At 38.8% G+C, this 17,918-nt stretch overlaps 1 protein-coding gene, 1 long non-coding RNA gene, 2 other non-coding genes and 2 pseudogenes across 5 annotated transcripts; 2 read left to right on the forward strand and 4 right to left on the reverse strand.

Annotated features, from left to right (window-relative positions):
* The first annotated feature begins 2,238 nt into the window (after positions 1–2,238).
* Positions 2,239–4,058, forward strand: LOC108953577 (uncharacterized). Of its 2 annotated transcripts, XR_010498737.1 has the most exons (3): positions 2,415–2,638; positions 2,707–2,992; positions 3,886–4,058. It is a non-coding gene; the product is annotated as an uncharacterized LOC108953577 (long non-coding RNA). The 2 variants fall into 2 exon arrangements; XR_001979354.2 differs by lacking the exon at positions 3,886–4,058 and having other exon boundaries at positions 2,239–2,638; positions 2,707–3,160.
* Positions 4,059–6,783: 2,725 nt separating this feature from the next.
* Positions 6,784–8,410, forward strand: LOC135646091 (uncharacterized). The gene is made up of 2 exons (XM_065165235.1): positions 6,784–7,229; positions 7,921–8,410. Exons 1-2 carry the CDS (start codon positions 6,799–6,801, stop codon positions 8,186–8,188), a joined length of 699 nt encoding a protein of 232 aa, XP_065021307.1. The 5' UTR covers positions 6,784–6,798; the 3' UTR covers positions 8,189–8,410.
* A 1,783-nt stretch (positions 8,411–10,193) lies between these two features.
* Positions 10,194–10,293, reverse strand: LOC135647811 (small nucleolar RNA Z103). Its single transcript, XR_010500508.1, has one exon. It is a non-coding gene; the product is annotated as a small nucleolar RNA Z103 (small nucleolar RNA).
* Positions 10,294–10,375: 82 nt separating this feature from the next.
* LOC135647813 (small nucleolar RNA Z103) lies at positions 10,376–10,484 on the reverse strand (annotated as a pseudogene).
* A 291-nt stretch (positions 10,485–10,775) lies between these two features.
* LOC135647810 (small nucleolar RNA Z103) lies at positions 10,776–10,875 on the reverse strand. Its single transcript, XR_010500507.1, has one exon. It is a non-coding gene; the product is annotated as a small nucleolar RNA Z103 (small nucleolar RNA).
* Positions 10,876–10,964: 89 nt separating this feature from the next.
* LOC135647812 (small nucleolar RNA Z103) lies at positions 10,965–11,076 on the reverse strand (annotated as a pseudogene).
* Between the last annotated feature and the right edge of the window lie 6,842 nt (positions 11,077–17,918).

The raw sequence follows: 17,918 nt of genomic DNA on the forward strand, positions 1-17,918 counted from the left end.
AGAGAAGGTATTGGTTTTCACAAACATATTCATTTTTGATCTGAAAATAAGGTCAATAAGCTAATCACTTTGCAACTAAAAAAGCACCGATGAACAGTACGACACACCTCATGAAGAACTATGCAAATCCATCCTTGTTTTGCCAACGAGCTAATCATTTTGCTGGTTGGTTCTTTATTCGATCTGTCGCTGCAAGGCAGCTGGCGATTGATCCTGCAGATTCCAGCTCTGCTATCTCTCGAGCCAACGTCTCCTTCTCCCGGTCTGAGATCTCGTCTGGTCGCTCGTTGCAGCTTCGTCAAGGCCGCAGAGCAGAGCTCGGGTGGAGGAGCAGATAACCAAAGAACAAGAAAGCCGTTCCCAAGAACACAAGAATCTTGATAAACCATATTGCCTACCTCGACCCACTATAAAAGCACGTCGGCGTTCTCCCTCTGCATGCCTCCCATTCTCTCTCGATCTCCCTCTCCCGGTGAGATCAAAGGTTTCTTTAGCTTTGCTTTCTCCTCCCATTAGTCCTCGTCCCGAGTTGCTGCGTCTTCATATCGTCTGGTTCTTGTTCGTCGTCTTTGCTGCGGGAACCAACAACGACAGCAGGGCGCATCCCATGGGGAACATCCAGACCATTCTCCACACCTCCGATCCAACGACGGCAGGGCAACGAAAACAGCTTCGCGACTGCCAGAAACTACTCTCTCGTCGCCGAAGTCTGCTCTATGAGGTAATCGACGAGGACAAGGCACTGAAGAAGCGCGTGGAAAAACTCCGGGTCTGCATCCTCTCTCTCTCTCTCTCTCTCTCTCTCCCTCTCTCATGGACATGATTTCTTGGATTCGTTGATGACAGGCTAAAGCACGCGAGACTGCGGGCGAGCTGAAGAAATACAAGGATGAGTACCGGGAGCTGAAATCGAATCACCGGAATCTGGTGAAGAGCAAGGAAGAATATGATGCGGAGGTACGACCCGAATCTTGTAATGTGTCGAATCTTGATTACCATGAGAATGGAAAACAAAAAGATTAAGGAGAAACCTCTATCCGTCCATCATCTGAGAACTGTTTTCCGGCTAGATCAAGAGATTGACTGATGAGATCGAACTTCTGGAAACCGGGAGCGGAGACAATGATGCAGAGGTACGTGGTGTGAATCAAAACGTTTAGGTCTGCTTCTTGCAAGTCATGTTAGCTCTGAATTATTTGCTTGATTTCCTTGGTATTTATTATGTACGTTAAACCTTCTTTGATCCGTTTCTATCTATCTGGATATCGCTGCACTGTGTAGGCAAGCGGTGAGATCCAACATGCAGATAATCCAGACAGATATCGAAGAGGTATGAAGTAGAATTTTTCCTTTTTTTTTTTTTTTTTGGTGTATCGACCATAATATTTTCCAAACAATTAATTTACCGACGAGAGGAGAAGAAAAAAATATAATTAAAGGAATGTGAATTATATTATTTTGAACTGTTGCTCATGGCACACGCACACCACAGGTTGCACCGTCGGCTAAGAACTCGGAAATGCACTTATGGGGACGGTGTTGATTCCGGTAGCTTCAGCCGTTCAGGGCATGTGAAATGCACATGAATCTTGTTCTCGTGTAATGGTTGAATCTTGCAAGGATGCGTGTTTGACTTGGAAATGAAACAGGCTCTCAACTGGTAAGTTCTTCTGTGTGTTTGACTTTAGGTGCCAGTTCTGCATGGCATGCTCGATCGCACATTCATTCACTGGATTGGGTTAGTAGGATCGATTCGCACCGAAGATTGGGTTACTGTTGGCCACGAATCCGACCCAACTCGAACGCCTACGTGCACAATCCAACGCCGTTGCTTTCAGCACAAAGGCTTCGTTTTGTTGACATAGAAGCTTGTAGGAGTACACCGTCGGTCATTATAATCATCACATAGTGTCCGAGAAGAAGATAAAATATTCTATTATTCATTTATATTAATGTATAAAAGTTATTAACTTGGGAGTCGAAAGAATGGAAACTAATTCGGATCGTATCGAATTAAAAGGTCAATGACTTGATCCTTCGACAAAAGCCTCGATTGAAATGTCAAGAACACAAATAGAAAGCTCAGATCGGAACACACTGAGACACAATTCTTCACGTATAAGTCGACTAGATTCAGACTTTCGAGTCCAATCAAAAGGTCAAAATTGCAGTTAGGTAGCTTGGTTCGTCGAAACGATTAACGTAATCATTCCTTCCCATCCAAATCTGCGTCGGTGATTACCCATCTTCCATGGCTCGCAGGAGGCGGAGTGGTAGCAAAGCGCAGTACAGTGCAGTACTAAGATACTACACAAACCACACAATAGAAGTACCACTATCTGAAGCTCGGGCAGTGGGAAAAGTACACCTTTGTACTGCCCCGACACACTCGTTCTCGGGTTTATAAAAGCAGAGCCGATAAGAACGCATCACAGGAGAGGGACAGAAAGAGACTAGAAAGAAAGAAAGGGCGCTGAGGAGGTAGCAGTAGCAGTGGAAGGGGCATGCAGAGGAGAGGAGAGGAGAGGAGGGAAGGCGAAAGAAATCCTGTCTCCTGTGCCTGCCCCTCCCACCCCTGCTGTTACGACTCGCTTCTACCGGTCACGGCAATTCCTCCTCGACATCTTATCGACGAACGGTATGGTTTGACTGATGACTCTTTGATCTTTATTTGTTCTTTGTGGTTTTATCATGGAATCGCTGCAGCTTATAGCGAAGGTAAGGGGGAAGGGGGGAAAGAGGTCGATTGCCATCTTGGAATCGCTTCTCGCTTCTGGATCTGAATCTGGATTTTGGCCTTACGAACGAACAGGTAGCAATCTGAATTTGGGTTTCATAGCAGGAATTGCGTGTAGGATTCTTCTTTTTCTTCTGAAGCGAAGACCTCGATTGCCATCTTTTTACCGTCCCAGCGGTTAATGATTTGTGTGGACAACCAAAACAGTGGGAGTCAGCTGCACGTTTGCTGTTCCCGGAGAAGCAAGCATATTTGGTAATCTTAATTGATCTGTGTGTGTGTGTGTGTGTGTGTTGTGAGCATTATTACGTTGCAACTTTTTGCTTATTGATCAGTGTGTGTCTCTCCACCAAACACCAGTTGCTTATTTTGCAACTTGGTTGAGAAATATTACATTTTATGGAGATGTGCATTGTTTGTCTATCGCTAAGGTAAGTGTGGGGGAAATTTGAAACAAAAATATGGCAGCATTTTGTATACGAACAAATATAGATAGATAGTAACACACAGTCGAATGAAAATATAAATTTCAGAATTTTTTGTCCAAAACTCAAACAACAATCTCAATGAGTAAATAAGATACAAGGATTATGTGCATAATATCTAAATTTTTTCTATTAATCACAACAATGAATAACAATAATCTCAAAAAAATTATGTGCATAATTTTTTTTAATTAATCACAGCAAGAATCTACTAACTTTGAAAGAGAATACTGTTTGGATGATTGAGAATAGTCTTACTCTACTAGCATTTTTCTGCTATAGTTTTTTACCTTGTTGTTGTAGTATTTTCTTCTAATTTTTCGTAGGAAGATGGGCTATGGTTTGTTAAATCCTAGTATGGACTAAACTCATGGGCTATCAGTCCAATACACACAGGGTGATGTTCAATTGAATTTTTTTTATGAAAGCTTCAAATCAATGATATTGAAAGCTTCTGATAAACCAATCATCATGATGATTCTCTACCAAATTAATAGAGAAGATTTATATACAAATAAGATTCATTTGTGAATATTAAGATCATCCTTCAATGCATTACACATCTCTCTTTGAAATAAGATGAGGGAGTGATAAAACAAGAGTTTGGTTGTGCATTTGTTTTGAAACTATTTTGGTGATTACAGGTTTTTAATACACCTGCAGGTTAGAAGGCAGCAGTTATGATGATTACTTATCTAATAGTGAAGGCAATGATGTTTGGGTCAGTCTTTTATTTTGGATAAAGATTTGTATTTTTTGGGTTTGAATTGTGGTTAGTTGACAAATTTTATTTGTTTTGTGTCATCGGATACAAAATTATATTTCTTTTTGTCACAGATTATATTTTCCTACAAGCATTTACCAATTCATCAGCATTTTACATAGATGCAACACTAATAATACACATTCATAAATTGAGTGTTAATGAATTTTCTATTCATTGCATTTCACCATTAGAAGGGTACAAACAACAATATTCAATATCTATCCCAAATTTGTAACTACAAAGAGACCTCCATTACACATATAATTAATTGATGGAATATAAAAAAAATAATTTTTGTATATGAACAAATATTAATAGATTATAAACACAATGAAATTAAATGGAATCACAATCAAATAGAATAAATTAAATGGAATCATAATCAAATAGAACACTATTATTTACGTGAAAATTCTTTCAATGTGAAGGGTAAAAATGATGAGACAAACTAAAGATAATTTATTATATTAATAATAAATATATAAATCTCAATTTCTTATCCAAAATCATAGCAATAATCACAAGAGAATAACTGGGATACAAGGATCTGTGTATAATATCTAAATCCTCCATAATTCTCCCTAAGTAATCACAGTAAGAATTTACTATAGATCTAATCTAACCTGATATGAAAGCACTGTTAGATGATTAAGAACAGTCTCTCTGTGTTGTCATTGTCTTTTTTTCTTTTCTTTCTCTTCCTTTTCTACCTTGTTCTCCTCTTTTTCTTTGGAATTCCATGGCTGTCAAAAACTACCTAGTTGCTGCCTTTTCCTACCTCTTTTTATAGCCATCACACCCCCCTAATATAAATAGGGTTAAGTTAAGAGAGGGTGAGCTGTGGACTGATAAAATCCATCTTGGACTGAATATGGACTGTCAGCCCAATATTAATTATATACAAGTTGATGCAAATGTAGAGATTGGACCCTAAACCAATCTAAGCTAACACATTATATTTTTTGCAACAACAAAACAATTAACCACAATTGCAACCCAAGAAATGATAAGAGCTCCTCAATAAAAAGTTCCTCCCTCGATTTACTTTTGGCCAATTCCACTTTGTGAGGATTGGAACTACTCCGTTTGCTCGTTCACACATATAGGTGGATCTCAATCCAAGTAAAATATTGACATCTCCCTATGCTTCGATCACACCATAAATCTTAATAAATAACTAGACCACAAATCATTACAATGAAATCAATGTAACTAGCAAGAATAAAATCCTTCACAATCCTCTAGTAAAATAAGTATAGTTGTGCAACCACAAGCATATTAATTGCATTATCAAATAAATCCTAATATATAAGTTGTATAAACCAAGCTCAAACCATTACAATGAAATCAATGTAGTAAGAATAGAATCATCCTTCGTAAAATAAGTATAGTTGTGCAACCAATAAAGATATAATCATTAGAATGATAAGAGTAAGTAACTCTTTGAACTCACAAGTACCACTTTGACACGAATCAAATCAGGTTCTTCTTCATCTAAGATATCTTTATTGTAAATTCACATGTCGTAATAATATAATTTATTTGTATTCGAGCTAGAGTTAAAACTTTGACTTAGACAATTATATTCTTATTGTAAATTACATATTAAATTAATATCATTGTAACTGGTAAAGATAAAATCCTCAATAAAATAAATACGATTGTGCAACCAATAAAGATATAATCATTAGAATGATAAGAATAGGTAACCCTTTGAATTTACTCGTAGCACTTGATGCAAAGCAAATCGAGTTCTTCTTCGTCCATGGCATCCTTATCACAAATCGCATAGCACAATAGCATAATCCATTTATATTCGAGCTCGAGTTAAAACTTTAACTTGATATTCCCATCCTTATCGTAAATTGCATGCCAAATTAACACCTATATAACCAATAAAGGTAAAATTCTTAATAATTCCTCATAAAATAAAGATTAATTACATGATACCATTTGCAATTAGCTATTTTTAGAATTTTAATTTCTATATTCTTAAATGTTATATTGGGATCTCTATATTTATAAAAGTGAAACATCTAACCTTGTTTCTCCTCATGTCGTCGTCGTCGTCGTCGATTCGAAATATCATAAGGTATATCATTGAGCACATGCGGACTCTGCCTTACTTCGGTTTATCACTAAGCACGTATAGTATTTTTGTAAACAGAATCGATAAGATGAGTAAAAACAAGGTTAAATATCTCATTTTTATAAATATAAGGATTTCAATATAACTTTTTAAAAATATCAAAATCGAAATACCAAAGATAACTAATCACATGGATAACATATAATTAGCTCATGATCATTCAACTAACAAAAATATAATCGTTAGAGAGCAAATCTAATTCTTTTTCCTCTAAGCTATTCTCATCACATGTCATATATTATAATAATATAATTCATAGTGTCTAGTGTGAGAATTTGTTGATCGCTAAGAGGAGAGGTCGGAGCGTTAGGAGACTTAAATTTGAGACTTTTTTAGAACACTTAAAATTTGACAAAAATATTTAAAAAAAAAAAAACCATTATGTTCTTTATTTAATGACAACTTACGCACGACTTTCCGTGAAAGTGCCATATGACCCGAGAGATAATGGCAGTGGGGAATATATAATTCCCCTCTCTTTTGCGACATAACGTTGGAATAAGAGTCACGCGATGCCGAATATTCTTTTTCGAGAAGAAACGCACGAATCTTGAAGTACTCGACGTTGGCTGTTAGCGCCAGAGGGCAATGTCGTGATTGTCGACAGAGTTGATTTGGATTCCGTCAAATCGGCTCCCGTCATGTCATTAGCGACGGAGAAATGACTCCATATTGCCACATCAGCCCCGAGTCGACTCAACTCACGGTGGATTATGACACCCCCACTCCGGCGGACGGCGTTAGCACCGGAACAAGCGGAATATTCGCAGAATGTCGTTCGCTGGGAGACGGCTCCGTCAGGAGACAGTTGGTGCGGTGTGGGTCCCACGGATATAATATTCGAGAAGGGGAAGGGTTGAGTGCGACGAAGCGCGTCTCCGTTGTCCGTTCCCTTTCCCTTTCCCCTTCTCAGATAGACTCTTACCATTCTTTCCTGCTTTCTCCACGCGGAGGTTTCTTTCCTTCTTTCTCCGTCTCATCCGTTCTTTGTATGGCAGCCCGAGTGTTAGTCACTGGAGTCCTGGGGAAGCGATTCGTGAACCGGATCTGGGCCGCTCGGGATCCCGCGCCGCCCGCCGTTGCTTCTTCCAGGTTCGCCCCCCTTCTTTTTGTCTTCTTTTCTTGCTCGATCTGATGTTGCTCCTACGAACACGGGGATACATGCTCTTGTTTGGGGGAAAACCATGGACCTTCTTCTTCGTCTTAAACCACTCTTAACAATTTCTTGGTCATCTCCTCACACAAGAATCTCTTGCGACAATTATTAAAATCGGTTGCTTAAAACAGGGGTTTTTGGTCCGAATCTCTAATCTCTAACGAGCTGTCTAGTACTGATTTATCGACCATGGAAAAATCCTTCGGTGGGTGGTAGACACATCTTTCGTATCCTCTCACGCCAGATGGGAAGAAGGACTGTCCTGATTGGTTGCGAGTGTCGCTGAGATGATCCAGGCGATATCAGCCGTATGATACGTTCGTCGAGGTCATCGACGTCTTCCTTCTTTTTTCCCTTGATCTCGTTCCAACCGGTTTCTTACCCTCGCATGGTGTACCGGTGGAACCCGCTTGCTACCGTGACACGCATTACTCCGCTTCCTCGAGGCACCGGAGCGGGTACGTGAGCGGGTGGGGAGGTCTCGTACGGTTGGGATTTGCTAGCTGATGGTGGCATCTTCGCTCTCGATTGGGGAGTTTTTCTTATTTGTCTGAATACTATGGAAAAGATCCGCTGCATCACCGAAACAGCATGCAGCTATAGAAGTCCGCTTCTGGCTTGGTGCAGGAAGAGGGGAGTGCACGCGTCGTCGTACGATAAGAACGAGGACGAGCCGGTGGGACCCACCGCGGTGCCGGATAATGTGATCGACGCCCAGGCGGACAACTACTACTGGGGCCCCCACCCCACCACCGGCGTCTTCGGCCCCGCCACCGAGACTGGCGCGTCCTCCGCAGCCGCCGGCGGTGCGAAGACGGCAGCCGGCCCGTCGGCGTTGGACGAAACCGTGTGGTACCGCCCCCTGGAGGACGTCGACAAGACGCCCCACGCCTGAACGCGGCCTCGGTAGCATCAGCTATCACGCAATAAGCAGCGGGTGTATGTGTGTGTGTTGAATGCATGTAGGAGAACCTGTTTGCCTCTGCTTCGATCGTCGTTTTGCTTTCCGGTATGGCGTGCTTTAGCTTTAGCGATGATGTATTAGTAAATGGCTTGCTGAACTTCGTTAATGTTTCGTTGCCTTCGCTGCACAATTTGCTTTCTTTTTCTCTTTCTATGATTCGCTATTGTCTGCTTGCAACTTTCCCTTGCCATCGTCGTACGTACGGTCCTGTCCCACCGAGCTAGTGGGGTAAGGGATTAGGCCTCTTGGATCGTTGTGCCGACACAAGCTTGCTTGGACTATGGCCATCGGATCCAATAGGGAGTCGATGCGTTCTGTGATCCGCACCGATAGGATTAATCATTCATGTTGGCAAACCCCGCCGCACCGAGCAAGTAAAATTATCATAAGACATAATATATCACAATTAATATAGGACGAATTCCAGGAAAACACTCTATTTTTAGCTCTTTTTTTTCCCGTAACCATACTCATATTTTTCATTTTTTGTCAACATTCCACAAAATATCTCTAACAAGCCACAATAACAATTCTCGTTTATTCTTTTAAACCAAGCTACAGGGTAAATTGATCTACAGAGTGAATAAAAATAATGCAATTAATGTCTTCCTTTTTAGTTGTTCTTGTTTCTAGACCAACAAACATATTTTTTAAAATCATATTTTGTATATGAGAAGTTCTATTGAATCTTGAATCAATTTATGTTGGTTATAGAATTTTTAAATAAGTATACAATATTTTGATAAAGGTTTTTAAAATACTGCAAATTTATTAAAAATAATATAAGTGACGTGTGAATTTTATACATGCGAGGTTAATATTGTCACCCTGTGACCATCGATTGGTTGTACCCAATACTAGTTAGTATAACTCCCTCGTCAAAGGATATTTCGAAATTGTGAAAAATAAGATCTTTAGAAAATATAAAAAAAGGGATACATTGTAGAAAAACTTCAAAATGAAAATACAAAATTGACCATTTAATATAACAAAGTTACTCTCAAATGGTTAGATATTATTGTATACTCTCTCTCACTGCTACCAATAAAGATTTCTTAGACGCGACTCCGAATCAAATCGAATTGATTCAACTATCAACAAAATTTTGGTACCAAGAGGAGGATCACACATCTTAAAAGCATCTCTCATCCTACCCTCAACACTTATACCCCGTCTTCAACTACAAAAGTTGTTTCCGTTCGATCGCATAGTTTGACAGCAGTATACATTCAATTTAGAATTAGTTTACAACTTTAGGCATTCTTGATTTTGATGTTTGTTTATTTAGGTATCCTTGCTTTGAGGATTATTTCAACATGCTTTAGAGGAAGATATTTAACCATCGGTGGAAACTAGTATTTTAAGGTCTCGGGTCAAGCATTCGATATACGCTAGTAGTTCATCTCCGACAAGGTTCCTTGGGATAGAAACGTGGGCGATTACACTGCCGCCAAGCTCCGCTATTCGAGAGGTTTGGAGGCGTCGAAGGCGTTGAGATCAAGGCTTCGGTGAGTATAGTTCGTCTCTACATGTGCTTAAAATTGCATTGCAATTATCACCCGATGATATTACTTCGGAGAGTAGCAAAGAAGATAAGCAATTAAAAAAAGTGATAATTCTGATGTTGAAAAACGTTGAGCTACAAAATGAATTTTGAAATATTATTTATTTTCTTGAAGACGAAGATATCTCTGTAGAATTACTGAAATATTTCTGTGGGTTAGGAAAGTATACATCCAATCGTTTTTTCTGCCTCTCGGATCTAAAAAAACTGGGAGATCGATTTCTTGTTTTCGGTAAAAGAAAAATTAAAATACTTTCTTCGCAGATAAAAACAGAGATAATAATGGAACTCTCGTATCAATATTAATTAAAACATTTTCAACACAAACATAAAATTGCAAAATTCTCAGACAATGAATGGATTAGCAATCGCGGAGATCAGAGTCCTGGCTTGATCTTCTCCGTAAAGGAGAAGACATTAGCGCACAGTGTGTTCATAGTCGATCATCTGGGGAAAGGCTCATCATCTCGCCGCGACCATTGATGTATCATCAACGGCAACAAAGCATCAGAAATCAACAAAACTAAAAAAAGGAAAACAGAAGATGGAAGGATGGAGATCAGAACCGCTGGCTTGAATCTTCCTCCTCCAATCTGAGGAGACAAAGAAAAATGCACAGTGTATTCACCGTCGATCATTTGGGGAAAGGATCATCACATCCCGTAGAACACCTCCATCATTCTCTTCCAAATCGGAAAAGAAAATGAAACAAAAAGAAGAAAGAAACCAATCATGGATTTATCAACAGACATGAACACAAACGCTAAGAATCTAACGCCGAAAAGATCATGAAATCTAGAGATCTCGACTACGAAGCCTCCGCGAAGAAAGAGGAACCTTAACTTTAAACGAGGAGGCGAGCTACTTATAGAAAGGAAACGAGAAACCCTAATGGCCATCGGAAAGGAGATCAACGATTGCACCATGCCAGCCATTGGATTGGTTGGCAATCGCGGAGATCAGAAACCTGGCTTGATCTTCTCCTTGAAGGAGAAAACAATAGCGCACAGTATGTTCATAGTCGATCATCTGGGGAAAGGATCATCATCTCGCCACGACCATTAATGCATCAACAACGGCTGACAAGCATAAAAAAATCAGAGAATCTAAAAAACAAGAAAGGGAGGAAGACGATGGAGGGATGGAGATCAGAATCGCTGGCTTGAATCTTCCTCCTCAAAAATGAGGGGTAGATAAAGAAACACGCGCAGTGTATTCATCGTCGATCATTTGGGGAAAGGATCATCACATCTCATGAAACACCTCCGCCGATCTCTTCCAAATCCGAAAAAGGAAAACGAGAAACAAAGACGAAAGTGAAGTAGGATCCATCGACAAAGAAGATGCGCGAACCTTAGAGATCTCGCCTTCAAAGTCCTACAAAACCACGAACCCTACATATGTCGCCTCCGAAGCCCCGGCCATCAGAGAGGAGCTTTGGGCACCGAGGAGAGAAGCCGTGGAGGCGAGTTACTTATAGCGAGGAAACGAGAAACCCTAATATCCATTAGGAAGGAGATCAACGGTTGGGATATCGCAACGTCGTAGCTGCGAAATGAGACCCTAAGACCCAGGAGGCGGCGGCAGGAAGGAAACCGATCAAATCAAATCTGATCAACGGCTATTAGGGTTTTATCCGTATTTACAAGTTTATCTCTGTAAAAATTTTAATTACTTAAATTCTATAGATTAAATTATAGAGGAAGAATTACATCTTAAAAATTAAGACTAAGATAATTAAGCTCCAATTAATTTTTTTATTGTCAGTCTTTGAAAAAAGAAACGATGACATTGAAAGTTCAGTCAGATGCCTCACATATAAAAGATTACGACTGAAAAATATAATAAAATGAAATAAATATTTCATTATATTTTCTTGGACGAATTCCAGGAAAAAAAAGCTTTTTATGTTTGAAATATCTTTTTTCATTCCATATTCTATCGATCGACCCATAGTTTGATCAGGTGTGATTATAATATTTTTTTATACTATATCATAGTGTTTTCAATAATACTATGGTATAAAAACACTATAATATAGTGTTTTTATAAATAGTATAAAAAATATATTTATAGTATATTTATATTATATTATAGTGTTATTAGCAATAGCAGAAAAATGTTAATGAGTAGTAACAAAAGCATTGTAATATAGTTTTTTTGTTTTTCGTGATATTAGGAAGACATTATAACATTATTTTTTACTATATTATAATTATATTTAAAAATTATTAAAAAATACTATAACAATGTGTGAAAATACTGTAATGGGATCGGTTCATCCTACTTGTTCATAGAAAAAAAAAAAGGGATAAATGATTAAGGGTATTTTAGACATTAGAGAATAGAGGAGAGGAGGGTTATGATCGCTCCTCTTTGCATCCCTTGCTCTGATATCGGAGGAAGGCTGTTGTAATCGTACCCTTCTCGTGGTCAATGGTGCTCTGCTGCGGTCGGCGGTTCTGCATCTCCTGCTCTCCTCCTGTTCTGCTCGGTGGAACAGAGGAGGGTTTCTTTGGGGGTGGCTACTGCGTGCAGCCCTCTACCCTCCTTCTTCCCCTTCTCATTACGAGGAACAAAGGTGAGGTGGGCTGGGTGACAGCGGCGGCGACTGCAACGAGAAAGTTGGGATCGTCGACCTGCTGTGATCCCTCTCTGCAGCCCCTCTTCTCAACGAACATGGATTCTGCGTGAAACCCCCAACGCCATAGAAACAGACAAGAAGAGGGTCGGCAGTTCTGTGCGCTCCTCGTCTTCTTGGTGGAACAGAGGATGGTTTCTTTGGGGCGGCGAGTGTGCAGCCCTCACAACGCTGCAGGGACACAGCAGCGATGGTCCATTGAGCTGGCGACGGTGGCGGCAGGATAGATTTGACGGCGAGGCTCCCTGCCCTTACCTCTCAAGTTGCTCCTCCACTATCTTCTTTCCAGCGAGATGCTCGTTCGACGAAGCAAGTCGCGCTCTAGATCGCGACCTCCTTCTCTCGTTTCCGACGTTGGACTAGCCTCTTCAAGGCTCCAATTGAAAGTCCGGATCTCAGCTTGGATTTTTTTGCTCGAGAAGTTTAGACCGATAAAAAGATTGCTGTGTACGAAACTATTTATTATGCATAGTTGATTGAGACATGATCTATAACGATTGTTGGATATGGGGTAGGTCTCAAAATATCATATTTCTTACTAGTCTCATTTATCAAAACTACATTAGGAACATCGACATTTGATCTTTACATGCTGAAGAACGATTTTTTTGTTTACAAACTATACTCTGAAAAAAATTTGCAATGGGTCCTCAAAGGGTTTTAGAGTATTCACGATCATCCAATGATTCTACAATGTTGGTCTCCTGATGTACATTTGGAGTTAGACAACCTACAGTTTATTTCATTATGGGTATCCTTTCAAATCTTTCCCTACATTTTTAGAGTCGATATTTTATTACAAAGTTATGCAGCACTTTAGGACAGCTACTCTTCGACAAAGCAACAACGATGCAGACGAGATTAGCATTTGCACGAGTATGTGTACTGGTTTCTTCCGATGAAGATTTTCCTGAGGTATTTTATCCGAAAAATGTCCGAATATTCTGCCTCAACTATCTTATGCCCCAATAAGCGATATTGTGCGGGAGAAAATATAAAATCTAAGGATAAGAAAAAGGATGGTATTATCCATTCAAAGTCATAGGATGAATATCTTACTTCCTTTTCTATTTGTTTAATTTCTGATGAAGATAATCTACTAGAATGTTCATGGAGTTAATAAGCCTGAAAAATATCCGAAGCTCTACAGAATAATCAAGTATGTCGTATGTAATATTGCTATTTTTGTGGAAATGAAAACTAAGCAATCATGTATTCATGCTCAAAAGAATTTAATATGGCTAAACACAGAACTGTTTAGCAATGACTCCAGTGAAACTTTTGGTAGAATATGGGTCTTATGACATCCTAACTCTATTAATGCTTGGTTTATTTATGCTACTGATCAATTCATTCATCTTAAGGTTGAGAACAAAAAGAATGGCTATCAATTTAATTTCACTGGTATATATGTTTCAAATAGTATGCAAGAAAAAAATATACTATGGACTGATCTAACTAACATTTCAAATGATTGTGTTAATGTACCTTGGATTGTTCTTGGTGAGTTTAATATTGTTCGGTATATAAATGAAAAAGTGGAGGGTAGACAGCTTTCAGAAAGTCAACTTCAAAGTTTTAATGATTACATCGATACTGTTGTATTAATTGATATGAAATATATGAAAATTGGCTCTCCTAGAATAATTAAGGTGCTGCTAATAGAAAATTAATGGCTCAACTCGACAGGTGTCTGATTAATCAAGAATGCTTTACAGTTTACCTTGATTCACTTTTTGAGTATGATGCACCCTTGTTTTCTGTTCATTCTTTAATGTATACACATGCAGATAAAGCAACATCTAGAGGCAAAAAACCTTTTAGATTCTTTAATATGTCGAGGACTCATCCTCAGTTCCTTATGTTATCAGATCAGCTTGGAATGTTAATATGTTTGGTTCGCCCCCTTACATCTTATGTTAAAAGCTCAAAGTCTGTAAAGCAACACTTAAAGAGTGGAATACAAATAACTTTGGTAATATTATCACCCGAGTTCAATTTTGCAGAAAGGAACTAATAGCAATGCAACATGAGATGCAACTTCAGCCCCGTGATAAGAATCTTATCTACAAAGAGATAGAAGTCAGAAATAACATTATACAAGCCTTAAAACAGGAGGAAAGTTTTGCAAAGCAAAAGTCTCAATAGCATTGGCTTACTCTAGGGGATTCAAATACTCAGTTTTTCTATTCTTCCATTACTACACGAAGGGTTGTTAACCGCATTAGAAAATGCAGAGACAAATATTATATTCTTATTAAGAATTTAGATGAGGTTAGCAATTTTTTTATTCCTTACTTAATCAAGCGGTGCAACCTAATAACATTCATGTGGAGCCAACTAGAAAGCTTGATTCGAGTGTCATTTCAATCTTCAATGCCTTATAGATGACAAAATTGTAAGAGTTATCTTTAAGTCACTGAAGCATAAAAGCCCTAGCCCAAACGGATTTCTACTGAATTTTATCAAATTACATGATCTATTGGTAATGATGTGATTAAAGTTTGCTAATATTTTTTCTCTTCAAGTCATATTCTTAGAGAGATGAATTATACTTTTATTTCTTTAATTCCCAAGAATGCAATGGCTGATTCACTAGAGAACTATCAACCCATATCATTATGCAACTTTATTTACAAGATCATCTCCAAAGTGTTGGCAAATAGAATGCAAAAGGTAATACATAAGATCATTAGTCCTAATCAGGCTGCTTTCATCGAAGGGAGAAGTATACATCATAATATTCTTCTTGCTAATGACTTGGTCAAGGATATGTATTCAAAAGCAAGAGGGATAAAAATATGTTTTAAAATTGATTTATGAAAAGACTTTGATTTAGATAATAGGAAATTTATCTATAAGATACTCCTCGATATTAACTTCCCTCAGCAATGGGTTAATTGGATTCAATGTTGCTTGAAAACTCTAAAGTTTTTAATATTCTTCAATGGCTCACATATTGGCTTTTTTTTATAGCACGAATAGCATCCGACAAGGTGATTCACTCTCTCCATATTTTTTTACTATTGCAATGGAAGGACTCAGCTGTATATTAATACAAGTAGTCTCTGATGGCAGTATTAAGGTACCCAATGCTAATTCTATTCATATATCACACATAACTTTTGTAGATGATTTATTTATCTTTCTTCAGAATGATTCAACTTTAGTGAGGAACCTGACTACTATTTTGAATGAGTTTGGTATAGTTTCTGGCTTTCAATTAAATCATACGAAAAGTAAAGTCTATATGTGTCCTTGTATCGATGATAAGGACTTTATTGCACATACTTTGGGGATTAGTAAGAGAAGTATGCTAGTTCCTTATCTAGATCTCCCACTCATATCTACTGGTATTCATAGAATTTACTGTCAACCTATCTTATAAAAAATAAAGAATAAAATTTTCTCATAGAAAAATAAGTTTCTTTCAAAAACAAGTGTGATTATAATATTATTAAAAATATTATTAATAAATTATTGAAATAAAAATAATTCTTAAAAAAATCTGAAAAAGGATTTATTTTTATTTTTATTTTTTGCAATAGGATGCCGATTGGAGCCTTTTTGTGATTGAAAAGAAATATCATCAGGCATGTTTTGATGTTTGAAACTTTGGTAACACAATAAAGCACTAATCACCGAAATCTTATTTTGAAATATTATATATTATTATTAATAGTGTGTGTCCGACATTTCATAGCAGTTCTTCTAAGGTAGGAGATGATTGAGGGAACAGCTCAGAAGACATTACACACTCATCTTCCTCCAACTACGGCATGGTTGAATCAATCAATGGCACAGCCTTCGATCCTCGAACGAACTCGTCCTGTTTTGACTTCTTGCCCTCGGAATTCTTCACCATCCCCGTTGACAAACCCATCGGTCTTCCATCCCAACCCCCTCTCCCTCATCATCTCATCCACCTGTTAAACCTCCTTCACCAACAATTCGTACACACACATATGGAATCCATGACCGTCGCCATCAAAACCCACAGACACAGCCCACTCCCACCAACCCTAGTGGAAGGTAGGCAGGCCTTCACATTTCAGCTTTGATCAGGCTTTATAAAGATAGAGGTGCACAATATAAACAACCCTCTCCTATCTACCTATATGTACGTATAAAGACTATATAGTCAACGTGGGTTAGACGAAGCATTCTTTGATGGCAGGTGTCTCTTTATATATATACATAGTTGTGGAAGGTTCCGTCCACCTTCGTCTCGTGCTGCTATAAACAAGAAGAGGTGTTGTGTTGTGTTGTCCACCTATGGAGGAGGTCGAAACTCCCCGAGCTATTGATTCACCAAAGGACTCCACTAAGGGGGAGATAATGGCCTCACTGCGCTTTGGTTGTGATGATTGGCCTTAATGTATTGAAAGAATGCTGTGATAGTGAGAGGTTGTATGTTGTTTATCCTGCAAAGACACAGCTTCGGCATGTCTGACATGGACAGAGGCAGATGTTGTATTAGGAAGAGGATGATATTGCCACCTGTGCTAACACAATAACAGTCTAACTTAAGAGAGAGAGAGAGAGAGAGAGAGAGAGAGAGTTGTGGATTGACATCCATATCACAACATACCCTTTGTTTACTTTGTAGAATATGTCTTTGCAGGACATAATTAAAGGCACACACTAATCTCATTCTCATCCCCAAGGCTTAGCTTGCGTTAAACTAATGTGATTATGAGAGCTAGCAATGGCTTTATCTTTTCCAATTCCTTTAGGGCACACACTGATGAATGCGGATGAAGATGGCGTGAGCTGTAGTGGAAGTAGGTGTCACAGCTGAGTCGGGGAGCCTCCACCATCCTGCTAAAACCACTTCCATTTCTTAAGCCAGCCTCTCAAAAGAAGAAGAAGCGTCACACCAATCCATTTGTTTGATCGATCGGCTCTAAAATCTCCTCTTGTGGTTCTAAGCATTAAATTTACTGTATATTGATTGATGGTGGTGTTGCTTATGAGAGATTCAGGCATGTCTTCCACAGCAGTAAACATCAGAGATCAGTTGAACGAGATTGCTGTGGTCAGATTTAGTTTAATTTGTTGGTCATCTTGTCAAGCTTAAACCCTAGTTTTGTTGTTTGTTTCCCCTCATTGGAGCATTGGTTTTGCTGCTATGGACAGCACTCTCAAATTGCACTGTTTCCAGCTGCTATCACGTCACTTGCACTATACTCACCTTCTTCTATAGACTCTGTATGTCCATTTCTTTTCCCACTTCACTTCTCATGCGCAGCTGCACTCACGCGGCTGGGGAAGTTGTGGAAGAGAGCAGTACTGAGAGCGATCGATGGCACCCTTGACATCTCAGCTTCACCACCACCACCACCACCAAGCTTGTCCTCAGTGCTTTCCACTCGCTCGTGATATGGTTCCTTACAAAGAGATCAGGAACTGAGAATTAATGGTCTCAACCTTGTAAACTTCATTATCGAACATAA

The sequence above is a fragment of the Musa acuminata genome, chromosome BXJ3-8 (genome assembly GCF_036884655.1).
Source record: "Musa acuminata AAA Group cultivar baxijiao chromosome BXJ3-8, Cavendish_Baxijiao_AAA, whole genome shotgun sequence".
NCBI classification, from domain to species: Eukaryota; Viridiplantae; Streptophyta; class Magnoliopsida; order Zingiberales; family Musaceae; genus Musa; species Musa acuminata.

Coding starts and splice junctions, on each gene's coding strand:
- LOC135646091 (XM_065165235.1), top strand. CDS start 6,799: ATGACTCCATATTGCCACATCAGCCCCGAGTCGACTCAACTCACGGTG. Junction 7,230..7,920: donor CCCGCCGTTGCTTCTTCCAG/GTTCGCCCCCCT, acceptor GGCTTGGTGCAG/GAAGAGGGGAGTGCACGCGT.